Source organism: Colobus angolensis, unplaced genomic scaffold, assembly GCF_000951035.1.
Source record: "Colobus angolensis palliatus isolate OR3802 unplaced genomic scaffold, Cang.pa_1.0 Scaffold5, whole genome shotgun sequence".
NCBI lineage: Eukaryota > Metazoa > Chordata > Mammalia > Primates > Cercopithecidae > Colobus > Colobus angolensis.
This window is the reverse complement of record NW_012118487.1, coordinates 30,478,290-30,505,895: the sequence shown is the minus strand read 5'-3', so window position 1 is coordinate 30,505,895 and position 27,606 is coordinate 30,478,290. Positions and strand designations below refer to the sequence as shown.

Genomic DNA, 27,606 nt, shown 5'->3' with positions numbered 1-27,606 from the left:
TAAGTTCTCTGATGGAGTGGATGTTATCCTCCAGTGGAACCAGCATGCTCCTTTTGAATACTCCGTTAGTCATTGTGTTGCCCCTCACTGCTGCCTGCTGGGAGAAGGATGAAAGCAAAATGAAATTATGTTTTTCTCCTAGAAGTCATATCATGATTCAAGTTCATGTGTCTTGCATTAAAATACAAGATGCATTTGCGGTGTGAGAGATGTTTGGCAATGCATTCTGTTAAAAATTTTGCCAAAACCTAGTGCCAGATTTCACTGAGTTGAGAACCTGCATTGTGACCTTCCTTGCTTCCTTCCTGCTGTAACCATTTCCCCTCCAAAGCGCCTCCCTTTTGATGGCTTCTGCCCATTTTCAAAGAGATCATTATGCTCCTTCATTGTGAGGTGTTTCAAAGAACCTAGACTAATGTGTTTTAAAACTTAGGCTGTGAATCACTACTTGACCCTGAGTCCAGGATTCTCATCTATACAATGCAGTAGTGACCATTAATTCCCAGGTTGCTGTGAGGATTAAATAACACTTCCAAAGGGCTAGCACAGCTTTGGAAACATAGGTGCCTATAAGGACTAATTTGTTTTCCCAGCCATTTTCTAAAATGAGAGAATGTCAGCCAATTTCAAAGGTGTACTCCAACTTTAACATTTTGTAACCCCCCTAACTCCACCCAGAGGCATATTTTATGAGGTCCCTGAAGCTTGATAAAAATTACTGAAAATCTGTGGGGAGAATGTGTTTGGGGAGGAAGTTTATACTAACACAGAAATGTATTGCTTACGTACTAAAGTCCAAAAACTAAATATAAAGAAATGAAAAACGTGTGAATCCTGTCTTTGAGAATTCAGTCTAAAGGAGACAAACATATCAATCAGCAAATATAATAGACTGATGAAATATGCCAATTTCTTGGCCATGATTTTGACAGTGATTGGAAGGAAGGTCAAGGAAGGCTTTTGTGGGAGGGATGCCTGTGCAAGGCTTTGCACATGGTTGAGAAGGAAGAAAAGTATGGGAAGCTGCTTGGGGAAGTTCTAAATGTACAGAGACTCAAAGTAATGCAACAGCGTGACAGATCCAGGGAACTGCACGTGTGTTGCTATTGCAAAAATGTAAATATTTGGTACCAGTGAGTGGGGGCATGTTATGGAAGTTGCAAGAGGTAAGGTCCTTCAATTGTCAACAGATGTGGAAGGTAGTAAGGACAAGACAATGCTTTCATAATTATTTTTGCTTCCAGACAGAAGAAAGGAAGAAAAACTACATAGGAGATTATATAGCGTCTTCTAAATATAAACAAGGAACATAGTCTCAATGTATTATTTGCTTACACAAAAGGAGCAAAATATTTCTAATGAGATTATTTACAATGAGGTTATGTCCTTTGATGTTGCCTTTTGGGTGATTGACTGAATTGGGTACATTGCCACATTTAAAATGTGATAAATTCATATCACATTTTACTACTTGACAATAAAAACTAGTGTTATTGGTATAAAAATCTATAAAAATACAGTTCAATATGTCAAATTATTTCATAGTTAGGGTTTAGGAATTATAGAAATTATATCAACTTGTGGGAGTAATAAATAAATGACTGTTCAACGTTTTCATCTTCCCCTAAAGTTAAATCAGCTTCCAAAGTTTTCTTTTTTTAATTTAATTTAATTTAATTTAATTTATTTATTTATTTTTTTGAGATGGAGTCTCGCTCTGTCGCCCAGGCTGGGGTGCAGTGGCCGGATCTCAGCTCACTGCAAGCTCCGCCTCCCGGGTTTACGCCATTCTCCTGCCTCAGCCTCCCAAGTAGCTGGGACTACAGGCGCCCACCACCTCGCCTGGCTAGTTTTTTGTATTTTTTAGTAGAGACGGGGTTTCACTGTGTTAGCCAGGATGGTCTCGATCTCCTGACCTCGTGATCCGCCCGTCTCGGCCTCCCAAAGTGCTGGGATTACAGGCTTGAGCCACCGTGCCCGGCCAAAGTTTTCAAATTAAAATAAATTTTATTCAGCAAGTAAAATCTTAAATGAGGTCTAATATTTAACATTTTAATAACCACCAAATATAAATTACAATGTTTAAATTTCTTCATTCTTACATAATATACAAAAAATAACTTAAGTCGTGGCACTGAAATTTTAGGTCTGACACTAATTTGCTATTTGGGGCAACATTCATTCATTCATTTATTAATTCATTTATTTACTCGACACATATTTATTGTCTACTCCACAGCAGGCACTGTTCTAGGTGTCAGAGAAAAGACAAAGTTCTGGTCCTTAAGGAGATTACAGTCTTCAGACTAGAAACCAAACAATTACTTTGTAGCATTGATGGAAGTTGTCTTATTGCTATCTTAAACCTACATATTCAAAACTAAACTTTAGATTTTCCTCTACTACTTCCTCCTCAGCCTCTGGAAACTATTCCTTCAACAGTCTTTCTTATTCCAGTTGATGGCAACTACATCTTTCAGTTGTTGCTTAGACCAGTATCTTGGTCCTTTACCCTTCTCTTTCTCTTGTAACATACATTCCATGTATCAGAAACCCCATTAGCACTGCCTCACTTCTTACCACCTTCTCTGCAACCAACTAAATCCAGCTACCTTCATAAGGTTATTGCAACAGTCTCTAAAATTGATTTCCCTCCATTCAGCCCTGCCCCTGTTATCTTCCATCTTTGTGATCCTTTTAAAGTATATATAGATTATATTGTCGTTCTCTTCCAAATGCTCCAATGTCTCTCCATTTCACTTGGAGTAAAAGAGCCAAAGTTACCCTGTTGTCTTATGAGGCCCTGTCACCCAGTCCCATGGAACCACATCTCTATGCCGTGGCTCACTCTGTTTCAGCTACATTGGCCTCCTTGCTATTCCTCAACCAACCCAAGCACCTTCCTACTTCAGGGCCTTTGAGCTGGCTATTTTTTCTTCTTGACTGTTGACCTCTTAAATATTTGCATGGTCAAGTCTCCTGCACTCCTTAGATCTCTTTCAAATCCTGTCTTCTCATGCAAGGCAATAGTAGGCTATGTATTTAAAACTGCAATCTTGCCACCATCAGAGTTTGTGCATCACCCTTTCCCTGATCCAGCTTTCCCAATTCTTAACTTTTAGTTTACTGTTCTTTTTTTTTAAACATTTAAACTCTTTTTATTATGGACATTTCAAACACACGTAAAGGTAGAAAAGTATAATAATCTCCGTATACCCACCATCCAACTTGCCAATGTTTTGCCAATCTCGTGTTCAGTTTTAAAAGAAGCTTACTAGTTTACTGTTCTTATCATTTATGTATTCATTGCATTGTTAATTATCTCCTCCTACTTGAAAGTAAGTGCCATTTAAAAAAAAATTCATCAAGATATCCCAGACTCCTAGAATAAATCCTCACACATGGTAACCATCTAATAGAGACTTCATGAATCAACAAATAGAGAAAAGCAAAGGTACTCTGGTATCACCTATGAGAAGCTCCTAATCCTAATTCTGGAGGTAAGAAAAGGCTTCTTAGAGGAAGCAATGTGGAATTGGAGACCTGAAGAAGTAGGAGTTAGGAGAAAGCATAAGGAACAATTGGCTCCAGATAAAGGAACTAGGATAAATAACGTCTCCAGTGCAAGGAAAATATAAATATTTCCATAAGGCCAGAGGTTGAGCAGAAATGATTTGAAGAAACGCTGAGAAATCTTACTAGAACTGTACAAGATCCAGAAGAGGTTTTATGCCTTGTTGACGTATTAAGGATTTTCTTGTCTAATTTGAAGAGCAACAGGGAACTACGAGAGGAGAGTGCTGATCATGGCTTTGATGCATGAAGGTTACTATGAGTGCCCTGATGACAAGAGATTGCAGGGAGCCCTGGTGGAGGCAGGGAAGCTTTTGGAAGATATCACAAATAATCAGACAAGAAACAATGGTTGTCTGAATTGTGGTTGTGGCATGGGGATGGAGGGAAATAGATGGCTTTGTTATATCTGCCATTTCTCTTAATTTCTTCATAAATGAAATATTGTAAAATCTGAATCATTCTTAGGTAATATACTGATATAAATTCAGTCAAGAGATATTTGTAGATTACAAATAAACCTCTCAAAGGAAATGTCTCATTTGTATCTTATTAGCCTTAAATCTCACACAGTGGTTTGCAAAGAGTAAGCACATGATAGATATTTGTAGGGATGAAGAGTAACGAATTGGAAAATATTGACTAATTAAAGGAAAAAATATGACATTATTATTGTGATGAAATATGATTTAGATTTCTGCCATAGATTTCTGCATGTGTTCTCTTGTTGAGCCCTGACAGAAAAGCAATGAGTTCCTTTAGTTGATAAAATGTAAAGTTAATGTAGTTATCTGATCTGACCCATCACAGCACCAGAATTTACATGGGAACATTAAAACAGGCATTTTATCTTCCTTAAAAGTATTTTTTTAAAGAGAAAGAGTATAAAGATATTTCTCACTGTCTCAAAAATAATTTATGGATATTTCTATTTTTAGACTGATTTTGATTATTTTTAATGTCTCCAACATCCTGTGAAGTATGACCAGCCATTCTACCTTGTCACATAATAACCTTTGTTCAACTTTTGTGTCTTCAGTCTCCTACTGGTGTTAAGGAATTCAACAATAATCCATGGCTGACATTTGTGTGGCACTTTAAATAATGGTTTTCTCACAAGAATCTCATTTTATTCAGGAAACAACTTCACACGCAGCCTCAAACTTTCTTAATTGCTTTCCTAAGAGAGTTATTAGGTCTGCCTGAAAATAGTATAATCTTTTCCAGTTCAGTAATTAGTGTCGTGCATTAAATAGTACCCTAGTGGCCTAATAGAATTAATTCTGCTTCTTGAGTGTTTTAACTGTCCAAACCACAGCTGGCAGACTGGCATTCACTCTTCCTAATATTACAGCATTTTGCCAACACAACCTGGAAGTTTGAAATTTGACATATTAATTCCTTGTATTTTATAGTTTAAAAAGTGTGTAAATGACTGAAATAAATGTATAAATTTGATATTGATAAGATTGTTTATTTTGCAAAGATGAATCTTTAAAATACGTATATTACAACTTTAAAAATGTATTATTAATATTTATAATTATAATTCAGGGCACCTGGGCTCACATCTCATTTTCATATTTCTTTATCTGTAAAGGGAATAAGTGTAGGTAAACTTTTAGGTTTCCTGCAACTGTCTAATACTATGATTATGTGAAGTGCTAACTTAAGCCCTCAGTGAAACATACATTAACATTTCAAATTTTTGCTGCATCTCTGACACCTCAAGTGGTGCCTCTATCTCTCAGAGATTGTAGTGACTTGCAGGTAGGCAGACCTCTTTGATCTCCAGGTGCCAAAATTGAATCCTAATTTACTCTGGACATATACATTTTGTTTTTCATAGATCATAAAAAATGAAGAACTTTCACCTTTTTATAAGATTCTAGGAAGTAGAGAGTCAGGGAGAGGGATTTATTCAACCAACAAAATAAAAGATCTGCTCCTGAGAAAGTCTTTACCTGTGACTGAATCAAAACCAGACAATGCCTTGATTTCAGCATCCTATTTCTGTTTTGGTGAATCTGATTAGCTTTATCTGAAAATTTGAATTCTTCAGTAATCTCAAGTTTCTGAATATAAAAACCTTAATCTGTAAGTAAGATTTTCAGTAAAGATTAACAGCCAATTTGGGTAATGTAGGCAAAAATATGTTGTATTTAATTTATTCCTTTTACATGAAGACTCTTTCTTCACAGTAGATTAAAATTATTTTATTATTCATGAAGAATAATAAAATATGTTAATTTAGGTTTCTTGCCAATGCAGCTCTCTTTTCACCCTTGGAAAATGTGATAGAGCTTGTATACTTACTAAGGTTTTTATGAAGACTTTTATGCCTTTATGCAGTGAAGTTTCAAAGGGCACATATTCAATGTGCTTTACAGTAAATTAAAGATGACCTTATCACAGGCAGCTCTTTTCCATAGAGTAGACTGTAGTTGAATTTGAAGTTAAGTGAATCATTTTAAGTTTATAATATATTTCCTCATAATGTTCATTTGTCTTATGACCCTAATTGATTTGGTCACTGTTGGTTATCTTAAAAAAAACTTGCTTAAAATTTTTCTTATAGGTTTACTTATTTTTCCTAGAAATCATAATTTTTGACCCTGTTTTAAATTATTTTATAAAAGGATGAAACTGAGAATTAAGATTGCATAAGATTCTCCAGAGGAATATCATTCAATGTATAATAATTTTTTAACTAAGTAATTGAGGCTATTTTAGAAATGAGTATATAAAATGTACCAGGCCATAAAACTTTTAACATCCAAAAATATGTTACATAAAACACTATTCTTATGGAAAATAATTGATGTTAAAGAAATTTCAAAGTTGGTAATCAGTTTGGGAAATACTGATTAAACAGTTAAACTGTTATTGCAGGATTTCTGAGGGTCTATAATATGTCAATGTGAAAATCATTTTCTGTACTTATTAGATCACAGAACCCTTTTGTGTGGAGTGAGATACTGGTTTTCAAAACATCGTAAAAACAAACAGTTTTGCATCAAGATAGATAGTAACAAAAGAAGAAAATAATGGAAACCTACTGGTCAATAACTTATATATATAACATATTTTACAACTCATCAAGCTTCTCATTTACTATACATCTACTTATTTGATACAGTATTTGCCAAATAAAGTAACTAACCATCCTAGTGTACCCGGGATTGAAAAGGTTCCTGGGACTCAAGACTTTTCCTTGCGATATTGTGACAGTCGAGGAAAACCAGGGCAATTGGTCATCATAATTACCCTGGAATCACAGAGATCTGGATTCAAATCCACTTTTGCCACACATTTTTTGTGAAGCTGGGTAAAATGAAAGTTTATAACTTGGAATCTTCACCTATAGAATTGGAATAAAAACAGGGCCGGGCGTGGTGGCTCAAGCCTGTAATCCCAGCACTTTGGGAGGCCGAGACAGGCGGATCACTGGGTCAGGATATGGAGACCATCCTGACTAACGCGGTGAAACCCGGTCTCTGATAAAACATACAAAAAAACTAGCCGGGCGAAATGGCGGGCACCTGTAGTTCCAGCTACTCGGGAGGCTGAGGCAGGAGAATGACGTAAACCCGGGAGGCGGAGCTTGCAGTGAGCTGAGATCCGGCCACTGCACTCCAGCCTGGGGGACAGAGAGAGACTCCGTCTCAAAAACAAACAAACAAACAAAAAAACAGTTGTGGCATAGGGTTTTTTAGACCTATCTCCAGCTTGTCAAGAAGAGAACTAGGTAAACATGAATATTTTTCCCTACCTTCCTTTTCAACACTCTTATAACATAGACAGAAGAAGCATTGCTCTCCTTATTTTACTAAACAACCTAGACAATAATTCTTTAGTTCACTTGCCCAAGGCAACAGAACAGTAAATAGTAAAATCTGGGCTTGAGCCCTGTCTTCTGATGCTAAATGCAATGCTTTCTAAACTATAGTCAACTAATTCAAGTGTTAAAGAAAATTTCTAACAGTGGTCATTCATGGGAAATGTCATAACACTTTAATAGTACTTAAATTTTAGTATTTTTCGTTGAATGTATGTTTTTAAATTTTGTTATGGTATGGATACTATGTTTAGAAAAAGGTGCCGTCATTGCGATAACCCATGAAAATTTGTGCTGTCGCCTGCTTCTCCTCTTTTGTGTTCATTAAATTTGAGATATACACAGAGCTTCTTTTCATTCCCCCCTTTTTTGGTGTTAGAACACTGTTTTCTCGCATCAGAGATTACAGTAATGTATTATTGATTGGTTTGTCTGATGACTACTGGACATAACAAACATGTCTAAAATGCATATTTTATTTTATTTTTGAAAATTAAGTCTCAATAAATACACATTTAAAGCAAAGTAAAAGGCACATTTGGAAAATGGACCGTAAAAACGATTTTCCAGATTTATTCTTAATGTGTGGCTATGATGTGATTGTGATATAACACTGCAAAGCAAAATGGTCCCCCACTGAAATGTAAATTTCCAACTCAGCTGAGGGATTTCACAGAACATAAACATAGGGACAGAAATGAAGCATTTGTTTTCAAAGAAGGAGATAGTTACATTGTCATGCTCCTTTCAAATTAATTTACATCTAGTTTAATGAATGGTAGAATAAAACTGAAATATTTAACTATCCAATCAAAAATGTGAACATATTTGTTTAGAAAAATAAATGAGCCATACATGCAGAACATAAGCAGAAAGGAACTCTGGATACAGAAGCTGTTGATTTTCTCTCAGCCCAATATTGTGTTTCTATGATTGTGACTTTTAATTTAAAATGGTAATAGGCTCAAGACTTGATTAGTTTTGAGCATTTGAAAAAGGTTGAAAGGATTTTTACTCTTAATGTGTGCATACTCTGAATCATATTCATAATATGCTACATAGATCTAAATGCTTTCAATTCATTCAAGCTAATCATATTTTTTAAATGTAGTTAACCAACATCTGTAGACCTCAAACACATTTAGTAGACGGATTTATAGCTTTCCCCTAGTAATGTGAGCAAGCTAAGTCAAAAATGTTGACTTTTAGCTATTATCACCATTTCCATACAAACTGCAATATTTCAATTTAGGTTACATTTCTTTTTCAGAGACCTAGACATTATTGTAAGAATTATTTTGGCAATAAACTTATTTCTGTATAAAAAACAAATTAATGTTTTTTTCCTTTAGAATAGAAACAAACATACAAGCAAAGCAGATATATCTTGATGTGATATTTCTTATTTACTTCAAGAAGTCGTTTCTTAAGTAGATGTCCTGTGTTGTCATCTCAGGTGAACAACAGAGTATGGAGAGCTTAGTGGTTTTACTGTTAGATGACTTATCTTTTTTCCATGATAAGGAAGGCAAGGTTTTCAGCAGGAATTTAGAGAAAGAGAAGTATATAGAGGTCAGGGTATTTGGAGAAGACAAAGATGAAATTATCATTTTTGAGAGTGGAAGACCTGAAATACTAAGGAACTGAGTAGAATTCTTTGGGAATGCTGAGTGCCTGTTTTGGATTGGTGATCAAGAATTTAGCATGTCACAAAGTCAGTATGGTACAGTATTGCATTTCTTTCTCCCAAGCTTCACCGTACTTTTAGTACCTACAGATTGAAAAATAATGACAGAAATTTTCTCAGCATTCAGCAAAACTTTAATGTCGAAATGTAATTAATCATTAACTGACAGCATCATCCATTTGGCAAATGGTAATATATATACATGCACATGCTACTACTTATCCAGACACTGACAATGCCTGGTACACATGTAGTGTTAATCTGTTTGGCCCTAGAAAATGTAGTAATTGTGCTGTCCCACTGGGATCTGAACACCATAAGTTTTGAACCAATGTTATCATAGACTGTTGAAGCATGGAGGCATGGGGGCACAGAAATTATGAAGTTTTGTGGTTCTTCTACTTGATTACCAGAATCACCTAGGGGACCCTAAGTAGACACCCCTAAAACCACTGCAGATCAGTGTAAGCATGACCGGGGTTGAATTAGAGACTAAGAATCCTGAAACTAATTCATATTCCTTCTGCATTGACAAATGTATTTCTCATTAGACTGTAAAGAAATATTAATTGTTAATCTTATAGTTTTGTATATCACCATAGCAGGCTATAAAGTGAGGCTGTAACAAGAAGCAGGTTAGAAAAATAAAAGAAAACTAAACATTGACACAATTATTATGAAAAGGTCTCACCTGAAACAGCTGAGATATTAACATAATAGAACATGTTTAGAGTCAAAAGCACATTTCAAAGTCCCCATGTTTTGTAAGGCTTCTCTTCAATTCTTAGGTTTCTAGATGCAGAAATTGTGTTTAAATTCTTGGAGTTTTAGGTGGTGTGGTGTGCTGAGCAATGGCAGTCTTGGTTGCTGGTGTGCAGTGAGTTTCTGAATTTTCTCCCGTTCTTATGAAATGTGTGTGATCATTTGCAGTATACTTCTGCTCTGACCTATGATGCCGTCCAAGTGATGACTGAAGCCTTCCGCAACCTAAGGAAGCAGAGAATTGAAATCTCCCGAAGGGGGAATGCGGGAGACTGTCTGGCAAACCCAGCGGTGCCCTGGGGACAAGGTGTAGAAATAGAAAGGGCCCTCAAACAGGTCAGTTACTCAAAATAATCATTAATGTGACTTAATATGGCCATTAATGTTTTCTTCCTGCTGAATTAGTCATCTTTGTCTTATTCCTTATGTCTAACATACAGGCAACGTTCTTTTCTAACAATGCAAAGGTAGGTTGAAGAAAGAAACAAACCTTATTGATGTAGTTTTCTTGACTTCAGCTGGTGAAAGTAATCTGTACAGTGTATATGTTTAATTGAAGTAAATAGATAACTCTGCTCCTTTCCCATTTCTTCATTAGGTTCAGGTTGAAGGTCTCTCAGGAAATATAAAGTTTGACCAGAATGGAAAAAGAATAAACTATACAATTAACATCATGGAGCTCAAAACTAATGGGCCCCGGAAGGTAAATCCTTAGTGATTTAAAAGCAGTTCTATGTGAGGAGGTGAGTTAGCTAGAGTTCTGGAGATGTGTATTCACATAGAGTTTAATGACTTCCAGAAACAGATGTATTTTGAAGTTTTTTTTTTTTTTTCCTAAAGTCTGTTTATTTCTGGTAAGTAACACTGAATTATAATTTTAAAAATAGTTCATACGTAGAGCTGTTGAACTTTAACTTTTTAGACTGAAGTGGAAATCTTTAATGAAAAGAGAAAGAACTATTGTTGAAGGTTTATGGTTCAGAAGAAAAAAGGTAGCTGGTGCAGAGATGCATGTAACTGTTCAATTCAACATCACCCTTTTAGCTGTTTAGGCTAAAATGCCATTATCTGGATTTTAATTACATTTCAATATGACCACTCCCAAACAATTACTCTTAGAGAATATGAAAAGTGAATATGAAAAGACAAGTCATTTTTAACATTTTTTTATACTTCCTTTTATTCCTGTTAGATTCACATATATAGACATTTCTGTTTAGAACAAGCCCAGTAAATGTGGGTCTAATTTCAGATTCAGACAAGGCTTTGAAAATAATTAAGTGCTTTGCTAATAGACGAGTCATTTATCCATACGTCTGTCTGCTGTAACCTTTTCCAGATTGGCTACTGGAGTGAAGTGGACAAAATGGTTGTTACTCTTACTGAGCTCCCTTCTGGAAATGACACCTCTGGGCTTGAGAATAAGACTGTTGTTGTCACCACAATTTTGGTAATTTGTTACATATGCCTATGTTTTACTTTGTATTTTCTTATGGATAATATCTGCAGGAGTAGCTATTTATATTTTAGGAAAATAATATCTGTTTTGCTTCTTTTGCAACGTTTTAATCATTCACTGCATATTTATTCTGTTAAAAGGAAAACACAAGATCTAGCTAAAGCATTCAAAATGTTCCCAATTTTCTTTAAGGAAGGCTACAGTTTAACTACACAGATAATTCCTTCCCTGGTGCTTACATCAGTGAACAATTGGGGAATGTCTTGAAGAGTGTTCCTCATATTTCTGCGAGTTCTTCACCTTTCCATTCCCACCCAATACTGTGTAAATTCTTTCTTCCTATTTGTTACATGATTTCATGATGATGTTGAGTTGTCTTTATTCTATCTAATGAAAGATGATCTCCTTAAAGACAAGGATTATTTCCCTTCTTTTCACTCCAAGTTTCAGCACTGGTTGGCACATAGCTAGTACACAATCAATGTATATTGAATGAATAAGGAAAAATTGAACTGGATCTTCAACACTCAGACTTTGGATAGATGGAAGAGAAATGTGGATCACCATGGCAAGCTGTTGGTGAAATGAAATGGAGAAAATGGTGTTTGTTATAGGACAGGATTTTGTGACAAAACTATTTCATTTTATTTTCTTTTACAAAAAAAAGGCCTTAATTTAACAGTGAAGTTGTAAATTTGTGTGATTTATTCTCCTAACAATACTGAGAGCAGATATAAATAGATTGATAAGGGATTTGAATTAAAACATTGATAGGCAATTGAAAATCTCCTGACAAGTGCAAATTAGACATTTGAGGATTTTTGCCTTTATCATGCCATTGAGAGGAACTATCTCATTGAGACTCCAAATATCCTTGGTGCCACTTTCCAATGGAGAATATTGGACTGTGTTGATTCATTTTTTTTCTTGCTTCCTTTTTCTTATGTTTACAGGGGGAAGCTACTCTCTAGCTATCCTTGTAGCATCATTCTAGGATATTGTATCTCACAGATGAAGTGAGACCTGAAGCCTGCGGGGGTAGAATCAGTACATCATCATGACAATGATCCTTTCAGTCTGTGTATCCCTGGCCATGAACCTGATTTCCACATGAACCTTATCTTTGGGACAGCAGTGACACAGGGTTTTGGGTGAATGCTGGTTTGGGGATTGGCATAACCTTAATCAAGTATAAGGGTTTGGTGAATCCAAAGTGGAATAAAATAGGTGTTGAGCAGTAATATTTTGCTCTAAGTCTTAATAATTACAAATATGGCTAGAGAATATACAAAGAGTTTGTGATTTTGAGTATCTTGTTCACTTGGTATGGTTATGTAAAAGCCATCTTAATGAAATATATTGATAGACATTCAGAGATTTTTTGGGGGAAGCATTATACTTAAATTATTCTTCTACTGTTGTGTGTTCACCATCTATATTCTTCATTCACTCTGGTTAACAGGTAATAATTAAACCAGAAGATTTGATTCAATGAGAGTACGTAATTAACACAGATACTTTAATTAGCTAAAGCAAAGTCTTTTCATATAGGAATCTCCATATGTCATGATGAAGAAAAATCATGAAATGCTTGAAGGCAATGAGCGCTATGAGGGCTACTGTGTTGACCTGGCTGCAGAAATCGCCAAACATTGTGGGTTCAAGTACAAGTTGACGATTGTTGGTGATGGCAAGTATGGGGCCAGGGATGCAGACACGAAAATTTGGAATGGGATGGTTGGAGAACTTGTATATGGGGTAAGTATAGCTCTTCTCATAGATAAAGTAATTCAATTTGAATTGTTGTTGGCAGACTGCTTTCTCTCCCTGTGAAGTATCCATGTCTGAGGTTGTTGATTTCCCACATTACTCTAGAAACATTATCTTGTTGATTTGTGAACATCTGAAAGATTAAGATTGAAGCCAGAAGTATACATGTAGATTAACTGAGACAATCATTTCATCTCTCTTGAAGCATATGGGCCATATGTATTGTCAAAAGGCTGCAAATGCAGAGATGCAGTGCAGATGTGTAATGATCATAGTCAAGCCAGATGGGTATACTGTGTATTCATAAAGAGGAGGGGCATTGGGGGAATAATTCCCTTTTGTTCATTCTTTACTGGGACTATACCAGGGAAAGAATTATTGCGATTTCTCTGATTTCCTCTCCTTTTTCTTTGATCCAGTGACATAACCACAATTCCCTTTTGACCATGACTCCAGGTACTATTACTTTCCTTTTTTTCCCTTACAGAAAGCTGATATTGCAATTGCTCCATTAACTATTACCCTTGTGAGAGAAGAGGTGATTGACTTCTCAAAGCCCTTCATGAGCCTCGGGATATCTATCATGATCAAGAAGCCTCAGAAGTCCAAACCAGGAGTGTTTTCCTTTCTTGATCCTTTAGCCTATGAGATCTGGATGTGCATTGTTTTTGCCTACATTGGGGTCAGTGTAGTTTTATTCCTGGTCAGCAGATTTAGCCCCTACGAGTGGCACACTGAGGAGTTTGAAGATGGAAGAGAAACACAAAGTAGTGAATCAACTAATGAATTTGGGATTTTTAATAGTCTCTGGTTTTCCTTGGGTGCCTTTATGCAGCAAGGATGCGATATTTCGCCAAGGTTGGTTACTCACCTGCTTCAACTTTGTGCATTTTAGGTCTCAAGTGGACATTCATGGTGTTTATGAATTCACTCTAAAGAAGTTACCAGCTGCCGACTTCCTGTCCAAGTGGTTTAAGACTCTTAAAGGACATCCTTTTCGCTTCGGCATAAGTCTGTGAAATATATGAACAATGTTCTGCGAATGTTGCTCATCTATTTCCCTGGTGAAATTATACACACCATGGAGAGGCTATAAAATGCATAAGGTTCCTATCATTCCATGCCTTCTTGGAGGGGTACCGTGTTTTTGCTGCATATTCTCATTTTACAGTCATCTGTGTGTTGATGCACAGACCTGTATATGGGAAAATGGGCAATGTTATTTATTAACTGCAAAAGTAACACCTTGTTAAATAAAACTTTGTTGGCTCACATCTCATCTCTTTTATTTTCCCATCATTAGCTCATGGAAATGCTATGGGAGAGATACTATAAAAATTTTTTTTTCTAGGTGAGGTTACTGGATTAATATAATAGCATATTTTCAAGTACCCACAAGTGCCTGGAAGGGACTAATCATTCATTAAAAAAACCTATCCATATCGAATGGTAATACACACACATCATGGAATAAACTCACCTACCTTTAATCTCATGATATGTTAAATCCCTGCACTAGAATTTCTAATTATAATGAATCTACCACAAAGTGCCTATTGATTTTATTCATGTTGCACATATGAATAAGAATGATAGCCATGTTTGGCTCTTCAGAGGAATAAATCATGTTTTTCTAGTGTGATTAACATTTAAAGTCAAAATGTTTGTCAGTCTACTGGCGCGTTTTAATTTGGGCTCTAGTACCCTTCTTTGATTTTACAGGATATCTTAATAACTAATGGAGTGGGTGCCTTTCATGATACAGTTTTATTATATTGTGAGTATATTCTCAAAATCACTTTTGAGCATAGCAAGTGATTAATTTAAGAAAATTGTATGAGAAGCTCAAAGATTTGTATCTTTTGCAATCTTTTTAGTATATTTCACCCAGTGAGATAAAGGAAATACATCATGTAGGCAGCAATTATCAGTAGCTTACTTCTCTGATAGTAGGTAATTCTAGCGGGAATGATTTAAAAAATTACATTTTTATGAATTATACAGAGTTTTAAAATTTCAGTTTCACCAGATTCCCTGTGACTTCCCTGTGGGACTTCAGTGGATTAGAAATATGCCAATGGTATTTGCACAGCATGACATGTATATATTTTTTTTACCTCTGACAAAATATATAAGATTCATAGTTTTATCATCTCTGTATTTAGTTTATTTGATCTAAGTTAAAGACATATAGAGAAGTTTCTAATAATTTGGAGGAAAATACTAACCAAATTGGGGTCTCAGAGAACATTCTGGCCCGTAAAATGATAAAGAAGTAGTTCACTCTTTGGTAAGAAGGACAGTGAAGTTTGTTACCCTAGTTCTGAAATGTAAGGCAATAATATCCTGTGCTATGCCTTTTGGATAGTAGGGACAGTGTATGTGGGTTCGTTATGAAGTAGGACATGTCAGCCCAGTCTGGCCTGGGTTCCTGTCGATGCCTGCTCCTGGGCATGATGGCACTGCAGGTAGTTGTTTAGGTATCCAGTGTTTGTCAAGGAGTGGGAAACCTAATTGCACACAGGGACTGGAGCACAAGGCATATCAGCAATCTGTATTATCCCAGAGTCGACCATGACATATAGATGACTTCTCTTTTTCATCAAGGCTGCATCTAAATTAAGATATTTTTTCTGTGCTTTTGATTTCATTCATGAGTCATGACATTACAATTTCACATGTAGTAACTTTTATTTCCTGGTAGGATAAACAGATTTTTAGATAGCATATTTTTCCTTGTTATTGATTGGTATTTTTTCCTTCAGAGTGTATTTGATAAAAATTTAGTTTATTAAAACATTTGAGATACATGTCTTTCACTTGTGCTATATATGCATTTTAAAATTCAACATAATACACTGGCAAAGTTAATGATTTTTAATGAACAAAACTATCATTTTTAAGAATGCAATGATAGTTACCCCAGTTAAGAAGAATACAGTAGCTTATTATCAGTTTTAAATAGCATGACATCCACAGATCACTTTAGAATGTCTTTAAATATTAAAAAATATTTATAATTCTTTTCCAAGTAAAATATGATATGATACTATATTATTAATGTTAATAGAACACATTTAAGTTGTAATCTAGAGTGATTTGTTAAATTAAGTAACTTCTCATTTGTCTGAAATTAAGTTTAGAATATCTTATCTATAAGACATGGTCTCATGGAGAATAGAATCACAGAAATTATGAGAGCAATATGCTGTAAAGGTTATTTTTATTGTCCTGTTTGCTTCCGGATTGTCCACAATGACCCTAAAGGAATCAAATGAATATAAAAACGTGTGTCATTTAAAAAACGATTTAGTGGGGATTAAAAAGAAATAAGAGCATATGCACATTTCTTTACTCCTTTAGTGCTGATGCTGATGAGTGAAAGTTTTAATTTTAGAAGTAATTTTTGTCTGTCACCATAAAATAATATTGAATTTCCTTCTCTGCATAATTTCTCAGGAACTCTTTGAGAAACATGAATTGATACTTTAAAAATACTTAAAAGTAAATAATAAATAGCTGAAGTACTTTTTGCCTTTGAATTATTTATAAGTCCAATAAAATTTTTTAGATATCATATACATTTTAAATCAGTTGACGTATTAAATCTGATATAAGGACTGGAATAGAGGACAACTTACATCTAACATTTCTTAATTTTTCCAACTGGAATAGAATGACTTATAAAAATGATTCTTAAACATATTGTAAAGTAATATGCGATGTGTAGAGTCAAAAGCTGATTACATGGTAATCAACTTTTGTTTTAAGGGATTTGAGCAGTCAGGTACTGAATCTGCCCTCTTAAATATATGATACATGTCGTATAACTATATTTCCCATTGATATTAGATGAATAGTGAACATTTTGAGAGTGATTGTGTCTGCATAAGGCATTTTTCAAATGTAAAATATATTTAATATCCTTTTCAGAATATATGTGAGAAGTGTTTAACTTTTTCCATCCTATCATATTTATTTAATTTTTTGTATTTCATACAGACTTTGTGATAAAGACCTTTAATTATATTCTTTTTGTTTTTCCTTGCTATTTTTCTCTCTCTATCTCCTTTATTTTAGCAACTGATGTTTCTATATAAAAAACCTTTTCATTTAAATTAGCTTCTCTCCTTTCTTAACTGCTTGAGTGGTTTATTCTACAAATATTTCCCGAGTGTTTCATCTAGTATATGTTTCATCAAAAGATTTATTTCTTAGTGTTAATTGTCAAAAACTTTAGATCATAAATTGCCAAGCATGATTTAAATTTTTAGAAATATCACTTATTCACACTAGCAAGTCTAATTGTTAGACATAGCAGAGTTACTGACAACAGAGAAATGGTTATTTTTATTGGTTTATCAATATCACTTAAATTCTTAGTTATGTGCAGAATCCCATCAAATCTTTCAAAATAATGCAGTATATATCTTTTACTGTATCTCTACACCTGTATTCCCCTACTTCAGGTTTTAAAATAAATTATTGGGAATCTATTAAGCTTTTAAAAACTATTCTATGTAAGAATTTGTAGTCAGAAAAATATTGTTACTTTATTATACCTCAAACTAGAAATTTATATCTTCACAAACTTTTAAATGTATAATTTGTTTTCTTTAAGTTTTGTTTTGTTTTTTTTAAGCAAGACACATAAAGGAATAGGGTCATAGCCATCCATACCCTGAAGCCATCTGATTTTTATTCATTAATAGTTATATTTGGTGTGATATCTTTGCTTGTAGCATTATTTCTTCCTCATTTTTTCTTTCCTGTACTGTATCTAATACCGATGTTTTACATACACAAGATTAACAAAATTTGGGGCCTTTTTTGTTTTGGAAATTCACTGAGTGAATTAAAGGGAGGATTTCTTTGGTTTTAAAGTTATATCTGTGGAGTATGCTTTTATTCAATTTTTGATTTTGTTCATAAACATTGTTATGAGCTTTGCTGGTGATATTACATTCTCTTGTTTATGTTTACTTACATCATGAGTGGATAAATTTTTATGAGTATTTGTAAATTTCTTGAAATTGCTTTCTTATGGGATTCATATCAAACTATTTGGGCAATACAATTATGAAAGTATTCCAGAAATCAGAAGTTCTGACCTGTGTGTATGCTGTTAAATTTAGCTACTCTGTACTCCTTGCCCAAAATGTTTAATGATTTCCAATTTCGTTAACTATATTGAAAAATATAAAATTAAATATTCCCCTATAAGTCAATATTTGCATAATACTGTTAACTTGTTTTTTTATTAGGTCATTCATTTCACTTTACAAATCCATTTCATACTTGTTATTAGATCCCTCTCTGGGCGCATTGTTGGAGGTGTGTGGTGGTTCTTTACCCTGATCATAATCTCCTCCTACACGGCTAACTTAGCTGCCTTCCTGACTGTAGAGAGGATGGTGTCTCCCATCGAAAGTGCTGAGGATCTTTCTAAGCAAACAGAAATTGCTTATGGAACATTAGATTCTGGCTCCACTAAAGAGTTTTTCAGGGTAAGAGATTCTGCTTTGTAGTTTCTGATTTTGTTCCTGAAATTTAACCTATTTAAACTTTGTTTCCTTTCCATAGTCAATTCCAAGGTACTATGTGAAAGTAACCCTAATTCTATTTCTGTTCTTGACCTTGTCTCTGCTTCTGACCCTTCCTTATCCCAATACTTAGGTATAGCTCTAATTTCTGACTCCTAACTCCTTAGGAGAAAAACCACAATGTTGCAATGAAATCTGTTTTACCAAAATTGATTGTCCTTTTGGAATAACATTGAAGCAAAGTATAGTTAAGATTAGATTCTTATGTTTTCAACAAAACATCTTATTTTTGTTTGATTTTAAATAAATATGACTGCATTTATCTTACCTAGTTCATAATTGAAAAACTCACATTCAAATCAATTATGTTAATTATGTGTGAGGAAACAGATTATGTTCATATGTGTTGATTCTGAATTTTCTGTGCAAAGCTTCCAAGGAAAAGCCAACAAAGGCCCTCCACTTCCTAACTTTTAAAATATGTAGCATATTTATACTGTGTCTATTAGATGTAGGTTACTTTTTTAACTTTTGTTCTTATGCTCTCTTTTTATAGGATAAGCCCAAGGGCCTGATGTTGGCATAATTTTCTTTTTTCCTACTATTGTGTGTATAAAACAACTCTTTCTATGAAAATGTTTAAATGCAGCTGATTAACATAGGTCTAAAGCCAATATTGGTGACATGTAATGGTCTCTGATAATCTATAAATATCTTCGAATATATCTGAGTTTGAGTGAGATCTAGTCCAACTGATTCATGAATTAGAATTAGGACCTTCAAATGACCGTCAGAATTTAAAGACTATCTCATGCTACATTACCTCTGGTCTCTTTTCTGAATAACTTCAGTTCAGCTGAAGATACTATGGGAGAAAGGGTTCTGGGAGTGGGAGTGGTAGAACCGTAGCTAATAACAGGTAGTAACTTGAGTGTATGTGAAGAGTGCAGGACCTTGATGAATTAATTAGGTACCTCAATTTAAGTGCAAAGATGTGGACCATCAGCAGCTTTTTTTACTTTAATGCAGATTTTAGTATGAACCTTGTAATGTAGATTTGACACTAATGACAGTGTATTATCATTTCTAAACATATAGGCAACATGTGTATGAATACTCAGTTTAAAAATGTTGTATGTTCCTCAATTAGAAGTGCATTTGAAAGCATTTTTAATATTTGTATGCAGTGTGGCTTGCTTTTATCTTATTTGGAAAAATTAGGTGCTCCCTCTTGAAGTAAATGAGATCTATGAGAATGATGCAGATACCTGTTACAACATGATTTACTTGGTGCTACTTTTGTTGATTAAAATGATCTTTTTTTTTTTTTTTTTTTGAAACGGAGTCTCACTCTGTGGCCCAGGCTGGAGTGCCGTGGTGTGATCGTGGCTCACTGCAAGCTCTACCTCCCGGGTTCACGCCATTCTCCTGCCTCAGCCTCCCTAGTAGCTGGGACTACAGTCGCCTGCCACCACACCCAGCTAATTTTTTTTTTTTTTTTTTTTTTTTTTGTAGTTTTAGTAGAGACGGGGTTTCACCGTGTTAGCCAGGATGGTCTCGATCTCCTGACCTCGTGATCCGCCTGCCTCAGCCTCCCAAAGTGCTGGGATTACAGGCGTGAGCCACTGCACCTGGTCGATTAAAATAATCTTAATTATTTTCAGACACTCTCTTCCAGTTGAGCATGCATCTGTGGAGAGTTTCAGTTATTACCTTTTTGGACAATAGTAGTACCAGTTACTTTTCACTACTACACATTCACATTCACAAAGCTTTTCAGTACATCTTCACTGAGTCAATCATAGAAACACGTGTCTTAATCACCAGGTGCTAGAATCGTATGTCCAGTGTATTCACATTCCCTAGTAGACAAGATAAGAAAGCTAGTTGAGTCTGGGAAAAGAATGTTGCTACTTTTCTGTTTCAGTGCACTAATCTCATGGAGCCCATTTGTTCCAATATGCAATTGTGGAGGTTTTATAAGGTTGTGGAGCTTTTCTTCCCTAGAGTAATAGAGAAGTGATGACGGATAGTTAGGCAAACTGATGACTTCTATCTATCACTATAGCTCCCCAAAGAAGTCTCTTATCCATTACCTGTTTTAACCTAACAATATTTCTGTCTGATAGTCAGGGCAATGATTTTTGTTTGATATCTGTGCATTATTAGACAGAAGCTCAGATAATTTGGGGCATTTGATTAACTTCATGCAACTAATAAATACGCTGAGGTCTTTTCCTCCTAGCCAGGGTTCTTTCTATACACTATTTTTCCTTGTGCAGCAAAGTCTCTGGATTTATTTCACTGCCTTCGTGCTCTGTTCTTGGTTACATCCACACTTGCTTGTGTAATGCTAGAACATCAGACAACGGTTGAAACCCAAGCAAGTCCTCACCGTTCCTCTCAAACTATCTCCAAAAGGAACTGTTGATGAAATGACATTGGCTAGGTCTCAGTGCATATAATGTTGTAGTGAGCTTCTCCTTATCTAGAGAAAGAAGAGTGTGGGCTCAAACTTGTTTAAAATCACACTATTCTGTTTGTACCAAAAAACAGAAGCCAACAAAACAGCAGGCATCACCAAAGAGAACAGGAACTTTATATGTTAATTCTTTCATTGAAGTATATGACATGGTTGCAATTTTGGAAATTATGTATATTTAAGTTTTGTTTCTTCAAGTTGAATTAAATAAAAATTTTGCTAGTTCATGAGTAATTTTGAGCAATTTTGCTAACTGTATTACAATAATATTTGATAATTGGATGCCATGATGACAATAGTGAGGAAAATCTTATTTATGCTTCTGATTCTCAAAATGTTTTGTAGGATACTATGGCTTTCCAACTGTATCCATCAAGTATCATACTTTTCACATAGAGTTGACTGAATTAGTATAGGGAAACTGCGTAACAGATTCCCTTTGAGTCAACAACTTTTTTCATAGAACATTATGTAAAACATTGAACAAAATGAAACTAATTTAGAGACATTTTAAAGACAAGTAGATTTGATTTTCATTAATATTTTTTCCTTAAATCATAGGGTGAACCACAGTATGTCTATTGGCTGTAGTGTGGTTGAATTGCTGAGTTTCTGTAGAAAATATGGCAAAGGGAATTCTTGTTTGTATACCTTACATTAACATTCACCACAGGTCTTGGGTTCATCCTCTCTCAATTTTTCTTTGGTTCTAAGGAATTTTGGGACTTCTGTGTAAGGTAGATACAGAACAGAGTGAATGCTGGCAGACTGATTATTATGGTGTCCAGCCTATCAAGAAAGGGATATGGATGAAGTGGGCTGAAGCAAGACTGAAAACATGTATTGCTTACTTTGTTCTCTACTCATTCATTACGCTTACTTTCGGAGTCAAGATCCAGTAAAATAGCTGATTACACATGCAATAATGCACTTCTATCACTTGCTAATCTTTAAAGTTCTAACATTTATCTTCATGTTTTGTAATGTGGCTTAATTTGGCTTTAGTGATAGCTTTGTCCTTTTTATGGTCTTTTACAACTGGGAATTTTATAAGTTATGTTATTGCTAAATTTTCTACTATCACTGAGTTTATCAAGTCAACTGATAAATTGGTTTTCACCATAGCCAGAGATTTGGATTTAGCATTGCAGACATGGGTTTCAGAAGTTAGGTCATTTTCTAAATTTCAAATAATAACTAACTGAAAGATAAAAAGTAAATTGAGGCCGTTTAGAAATTAAAGGCCAATTCTAAAATAGAATTCAGAATTTTGAACTCCTATCTTTTGTCTCAATGTTAATTGTTTCATAAAAGTATATTCTTGTTGAAATAAAAGCACTTCATATAAATTTATAAGATGAATATTTTGTTTAATAGTTAGGGATCTGTTTTATACTGACATGATGTTTGTTCTTCCATTAAAGTCTAAGATATTTTCAGATTTCAGGTAAATCATAACAAACCACATTATATTAATATTACTTTAGTAAAGTCAGTGAGTATGTAATTGTCATAGAAGTTCAATTTAAGCTGCAGATTTTCTAATTTAAAATCTATACTTTTCTTCAGTGATGATCATTAAATGAAACATTCATGAAATACTTACTTTGTTTGCTTGAAAGAGAGAGTAAACGGAGAACAATCTTGTAACCACTAAGAGATGTGAGGAAAATGAATCTGTCTTCATTTTCTGCAGTTTTCTGTTTATGGAACTCATGCACATCCTTGTACAGAGTGAATGATAAAGTCTGAATCATTTTGGAGTTACTGATCATCCCTAATTATAGTACCACTGTAGTATACCTATAATTAAGAGAGAATTAGCCTTTCAATTATAAGCCACTATTTTTAGAGCTTCACATTTTAATAATTTCTTATCTCAATAAAATAGGACAGATCTTGAAGTAGATGACTTTGTGTAGAAAATGATTGTATAGGACCCATATGCAGTATATTACTACAGAAACTTTGATTTTTAAGGACAGGAAATGGTTTTCTTATCTAAACCTATCATTGGCCTGTCAAAACACAAAGCACAAGTATTAGCTTGCAGATAGGAAGTAGCTCTTCTTGTCTGTGCTGTCTCCCACACTGCAATCTGTTCCTTCTGGTTGTCTCCTCTGGGAGGATGAGGGACACATATTATTCTCTAAATATATGGTCTACTTTGATGATAATGTTGAAAGAAAAAGATTCTAAACATTCTCAAAATAAAAGTATTTGCCTTCTTGTTTAATGCAGTTTGTTCCATTTGCAAAAGATATTTAGTCTGGTAGTAAACCACGAGACTCTACTGTTATTATTCAGCATTGTAGACTTTTTATAGAGCTTAGAAATAGTATAAATAATGGATAACTAATATTAATGCAGCTGTTACTTACCAGTGAAATAATTAGTTTGAAATTTTCCATGTGCATACATGGTCTCCTATATAATCAATATTACAAGAGAATTAGAATAATTGAGAGTATTTTTTTAAAAGACGGTAACCTTTTTTCAACTCTATGGCACATGATACACTTATTTATATTTACATATGAAAACATTCCTGAACTATAATTGCAAATAAAAATGTTCTAGCCATTATGACACCTCTTCTATGGAACTATATTAATTACTATTTCATTAAAGTTATATTTAAATCAGTTATTGTTTGTGTTTAGTAATAATACAGCATGATTTCTTTTTTGACATGTTATAAATAATGGACTTCACGAATCTGTCATTCCCCATACTTATTTTACTATTCCTGGTATTGCTAATGATTTATCTGCCACAATTGCCTCTATTGCCTATTTCTATGAAGGCGGAAATATGTATGTCTCTGATACATATGTATATATCTATTTATCAATACATAATATCTTTCAAATATTTTGGAAATAAAATGAGTATAGCCATTTGTTTCTCTATATATGTAGAACATTACTCATATCGAAATAGACCTTTCATAGATGTGTCACCCATGCTTAAATATTTAAATAGTTTCAAAAATAGTAGGTGTTAAATAAATGCTGAATGTGAATAAATAAGGAAAAAATAGCATCGTATGCATATGTTGCAAGTCACTCATGCATAGTTAGTCATCTATTACAAATTTTTCTTCCTTAGTTTTTTGGGGGCTTGATTATAGCAGAACAATCTGCACAGCTGACAACTCTTGCATGCCCAATTCTTCTCTAGATGATCCAGGAGACGTTAAAATCATTTCCTCTCTGGTTAGCAGTTTTTCTTTCTCTGACATTTTAATTTTTATCACCATTCCACAGAACATCTGAGAAAGCATTGAATTCATAAAGCATCCTAAATGTATTTATGAATACATTTAGCCTAAGTTGCCTTCGGGAGAACCCATGATCTCTGATTTCAGCTAACACTAGTGGGTTAACAATACTGGAAGGGTCAAAATGTTTCCTTTAAAATGTATTGCCCAGTTTAAGGACTGTGCAGCTCATTCAGTAGTTCTTAAATTTCATAGGAAGAGAAAAATAAGGAAATGTAGAGGAAGCCATGATGAAACATGTGTTTTTGGTGACCCAATGCTAAGGAAGGTGTATGTCTGCTTCTTGAATTATAATTATTGTGCAAAGTGGCAGCTTTTCCCAGGGTAGATGTGTTATTTTGGTCATTCTCTTTCCATAACTATTCTTTGTAAATTATCAATGTGCTCTGTAACCATGCAATTGTGTCTTTTAAAGACCAGTCTTGCGATACACTGGCTAAATAATTTAACTAATCAGATTACAGGAGACTTTCTATTACTGTCCACACCAAAGAGAAAGCATTCGTTTTCACACCAATAGCAGATCATGAGGAGAATTCATCTAGAAGGAAAGGTTAAAACAATACAGAAGTGATTTGGGTTTAATCTCTCATTTCAAAACCTTTCTAAAATTCCTGTTTAAATGCTTCACAGAAAATATTAATTTCAAAATAAATTACAGGTGCTTTAAATGTCTTACTTTTCAATTCACTTTATTATTTTATTTAAGTAAAAGAATCATCTCTGCCTACCTCTGTTGGATCTTTCACACTAGTTGCCATGGTGATAAACATGGTCCCAGAGCTCTGTAGAGAAGAGAATGGAATTGTTCAATTATTTAAATATATTGGAATCAAATCTCAACTAAAGATAAGTATTATCGACAACATTTTAAAAATTATTCAATTAGACTTTTGATATTTGAAGGAAAATTTGATGGTTCACTCCTATAATCCTAACACTTTGGGAGTCCGAGGCAGGCAGATCACGAGGTCAAGAGAGCAAGACCATCCTGATCAACATGGTGAAAATCCATCTCTACTAAAAATAAAATCCAAAAATTAACTGGGTGTGATGGCATGCGGCCAGCTACTCTGGAGGCCGAGGAAAGAGAATAGCTTGAACCCGGGAGGTGGTGGTTGCAGTAAGCCGAGATCATGCTAATGCACTGCAGCCAGGCGACAGAGCGAGACTACGTCAAAAAAAAAAAAAAAAAAGAAGAGAAGAGGAAATGGGTACTGAGGAAATCCAATCAGGGGAACAAAGGAAAGTGAGGGTAAAACTCTGGCAACTGCAGCCATAGAGTGAATTTGTTACACTGGACATAGCCCAGGTGTGATTCCAGTGCAGAAAATCATGTATTCATTTGATACAGGAACGTTACCAGAAAGGGGTCTGGATCCAGACCCCAAAAGAGGGTTCTTGGATCTTGTGCAAGTTCATAAAGTGAAAGCAAGTTTATTAAGAAAGTAAAGAAATAAAAGAATGGCTACTCCACAGAGCAGCTCCGAGGGCTGCTGGTTGCCGATTTTTATGGCTATTTCTCAATTATATGCTAAACAAGGAGTGGATTATTCATGCCTCCCCCTTTTAGACCATATAGGATAATTTTCTGACGTTGCCATGGCATTTGTAAACTGTCATGGTGCTAATGGGAGTGTAGCAGTGAGGATGACCACAGGTCACTCCTGTCGCCATCTTGGTTTTGGTAGGTTTTGGCCGGCTTTTTTATTGCAACGTGTTTTATCATTAAGGTCTTTATGACCTGTATCTTGTGCTGACCTCCTATCTCATCCTGTGGCTTAGAATGCCCTAACCGTATGGAAATGCAGCCCAGTAGGTTTCAGCCTCATTTTACCCAGCCCCTCTTCAAGATGGAGTTGCTGTGGTTCAAAGACCTCTGACAGAAAGTTCCCCCATCATTTAGACAGGTTTATGGAGGAAGATTTCAGGAGGACCTAGAGAAGTGGGTGAGCAGGACCAACTTAGGGGAGCACCTTCTAAAGGCAAAGATGAAAGTGACATACCCCAAACCCTGACCCTCAAACCTAGGAGGTTACCTGAGACCTGAACACTTGAAGATTCCTCACTCCTATTATCAGGAAAGAGGCTTTGTTAAATGGAAAGGGCAGGAAGAGAGAAGATAATGGAAGAATAAAAGAGGACACATGGCTGGGGGGCCAGTGGCTCATACCTGTCATCCCAGCACTTTGGGAGGCTGAGATGGGAGAATAATTGAGGCCAGGAGCTTGAGACCAGCCTGGGCAACACAGCAAGATCCCATCTCTACAATAAAACATTTTTTAATTAGCTGGGCATGGCAGGGGCATGCACCTGTAGTTCCAGCTACTTTGGAGGCTGAGGTGGGAGGATCACTTGAGCCTGGGAGTTTGAAGCTGTAGTGAGCCATGATCTCACCACTGCACTCCAGCCTGGGTGACAGAGCAAGACCCTATCTTTAAAAAAAAAAAAAAAGTACAGGTAATATTCCTTAGTTCATCTCTCTGGGGATGTGGCTGTCAGGTCACTGACACCAGCCTCCCTTTTTGCCTATCATTACTTAAGCCTTCAGATGTGAGTGCTCTCTCCAAAAACAGAACCATACTAGGGGAAATGGTTTCACATCTTCCACATGTTGCGGTGAGCTTGTCATGTTTCCTATTCGATGAGTTTGAGTTTTCAAAGCCCGCCCCCTTGAAAGTGTACCTGATTTGCTCTTCTGCTTTTGATTCTAAAGCAGACCCCAATTGCTGCCTTAGTCAGAACCACTTAGTCTAACCATTTTTTGGGGTGAATGATTGATGAACGATGGGCTGGGCAAGATGGCTTACACGTGTAATCCCAGAACTTTGGGAGGCTGAAGCAGGAGGATCACCTGAGGTCAGGTGGCTAACCTGGTGAAACCCTGTCTCTACTAAAAATATAAAAATTAGCTGGGTGTGGTGGTGGGCACCTGTAATCTTAGCTACTTGGGAGGCTGGGGCAAGAGAATCACTTGAACCCAGGAGGCAGAGGTTATAGTGACTTGAGATCACACCATTGCGCTCCAGCCAGGGTAACAGAGCAAGACTCTGTCTCAAAAAAAAAGAAAAAAGATGGGAATAAAGCTTAGACCTGATTGCTAATCCTTTACAGTTTTGAAGGCTCCTTATGAAAATTATGTAAGGGCCGGGCGCGGTGGCTCAAGCCTGTAATCCCAGCACTTTGGGAGGCCGAGACGGGCGGATCAC

The 27,606-nt window shown here is 35.3% G+C and overlaps 1 protein-coding gene across 6 annotated transcripts in view; it reads left to right on the top strand.

Moving 5' to 3' along the window:
• Positions 1-27,606, top strand: part of GRIA2 (glutamate receptor, ionotropic, AMPA 2) — a 153,461-nt gene that overhangs the window by 103,418 nt on the left and 22,437 nt on the right. For all 6 annotated transcript variants that reach the window (XM_011959719.1, XM_011959718.1, XM_011959720.1 and 3 more), the window contains exons 7-12: positions 10,029-10,196; positions 10,459-10,563; positions 11,200-11,310; positions 12,871-13,077; positions 13,577-13,947; positions 18,398-18,596. In XM_011959719.1, coding sequence (XP_011815109.1) covers positions 10,029-10,196; positions 10,459-10,563; positions 11,200-11,310; positions 12,871-13,077; positions 13,577-13,947; positions 18,398-18,596 — 1,161 coding nt within the window. The remainder of the gene's footprint in view (positions 1-10,028; positions 10,197-10,458; positions 10,564-11,199; positions 11,311-12,870; positions 13,078-13,576; positions 13,948-18,397; positions 18,597-27,606) is intronic.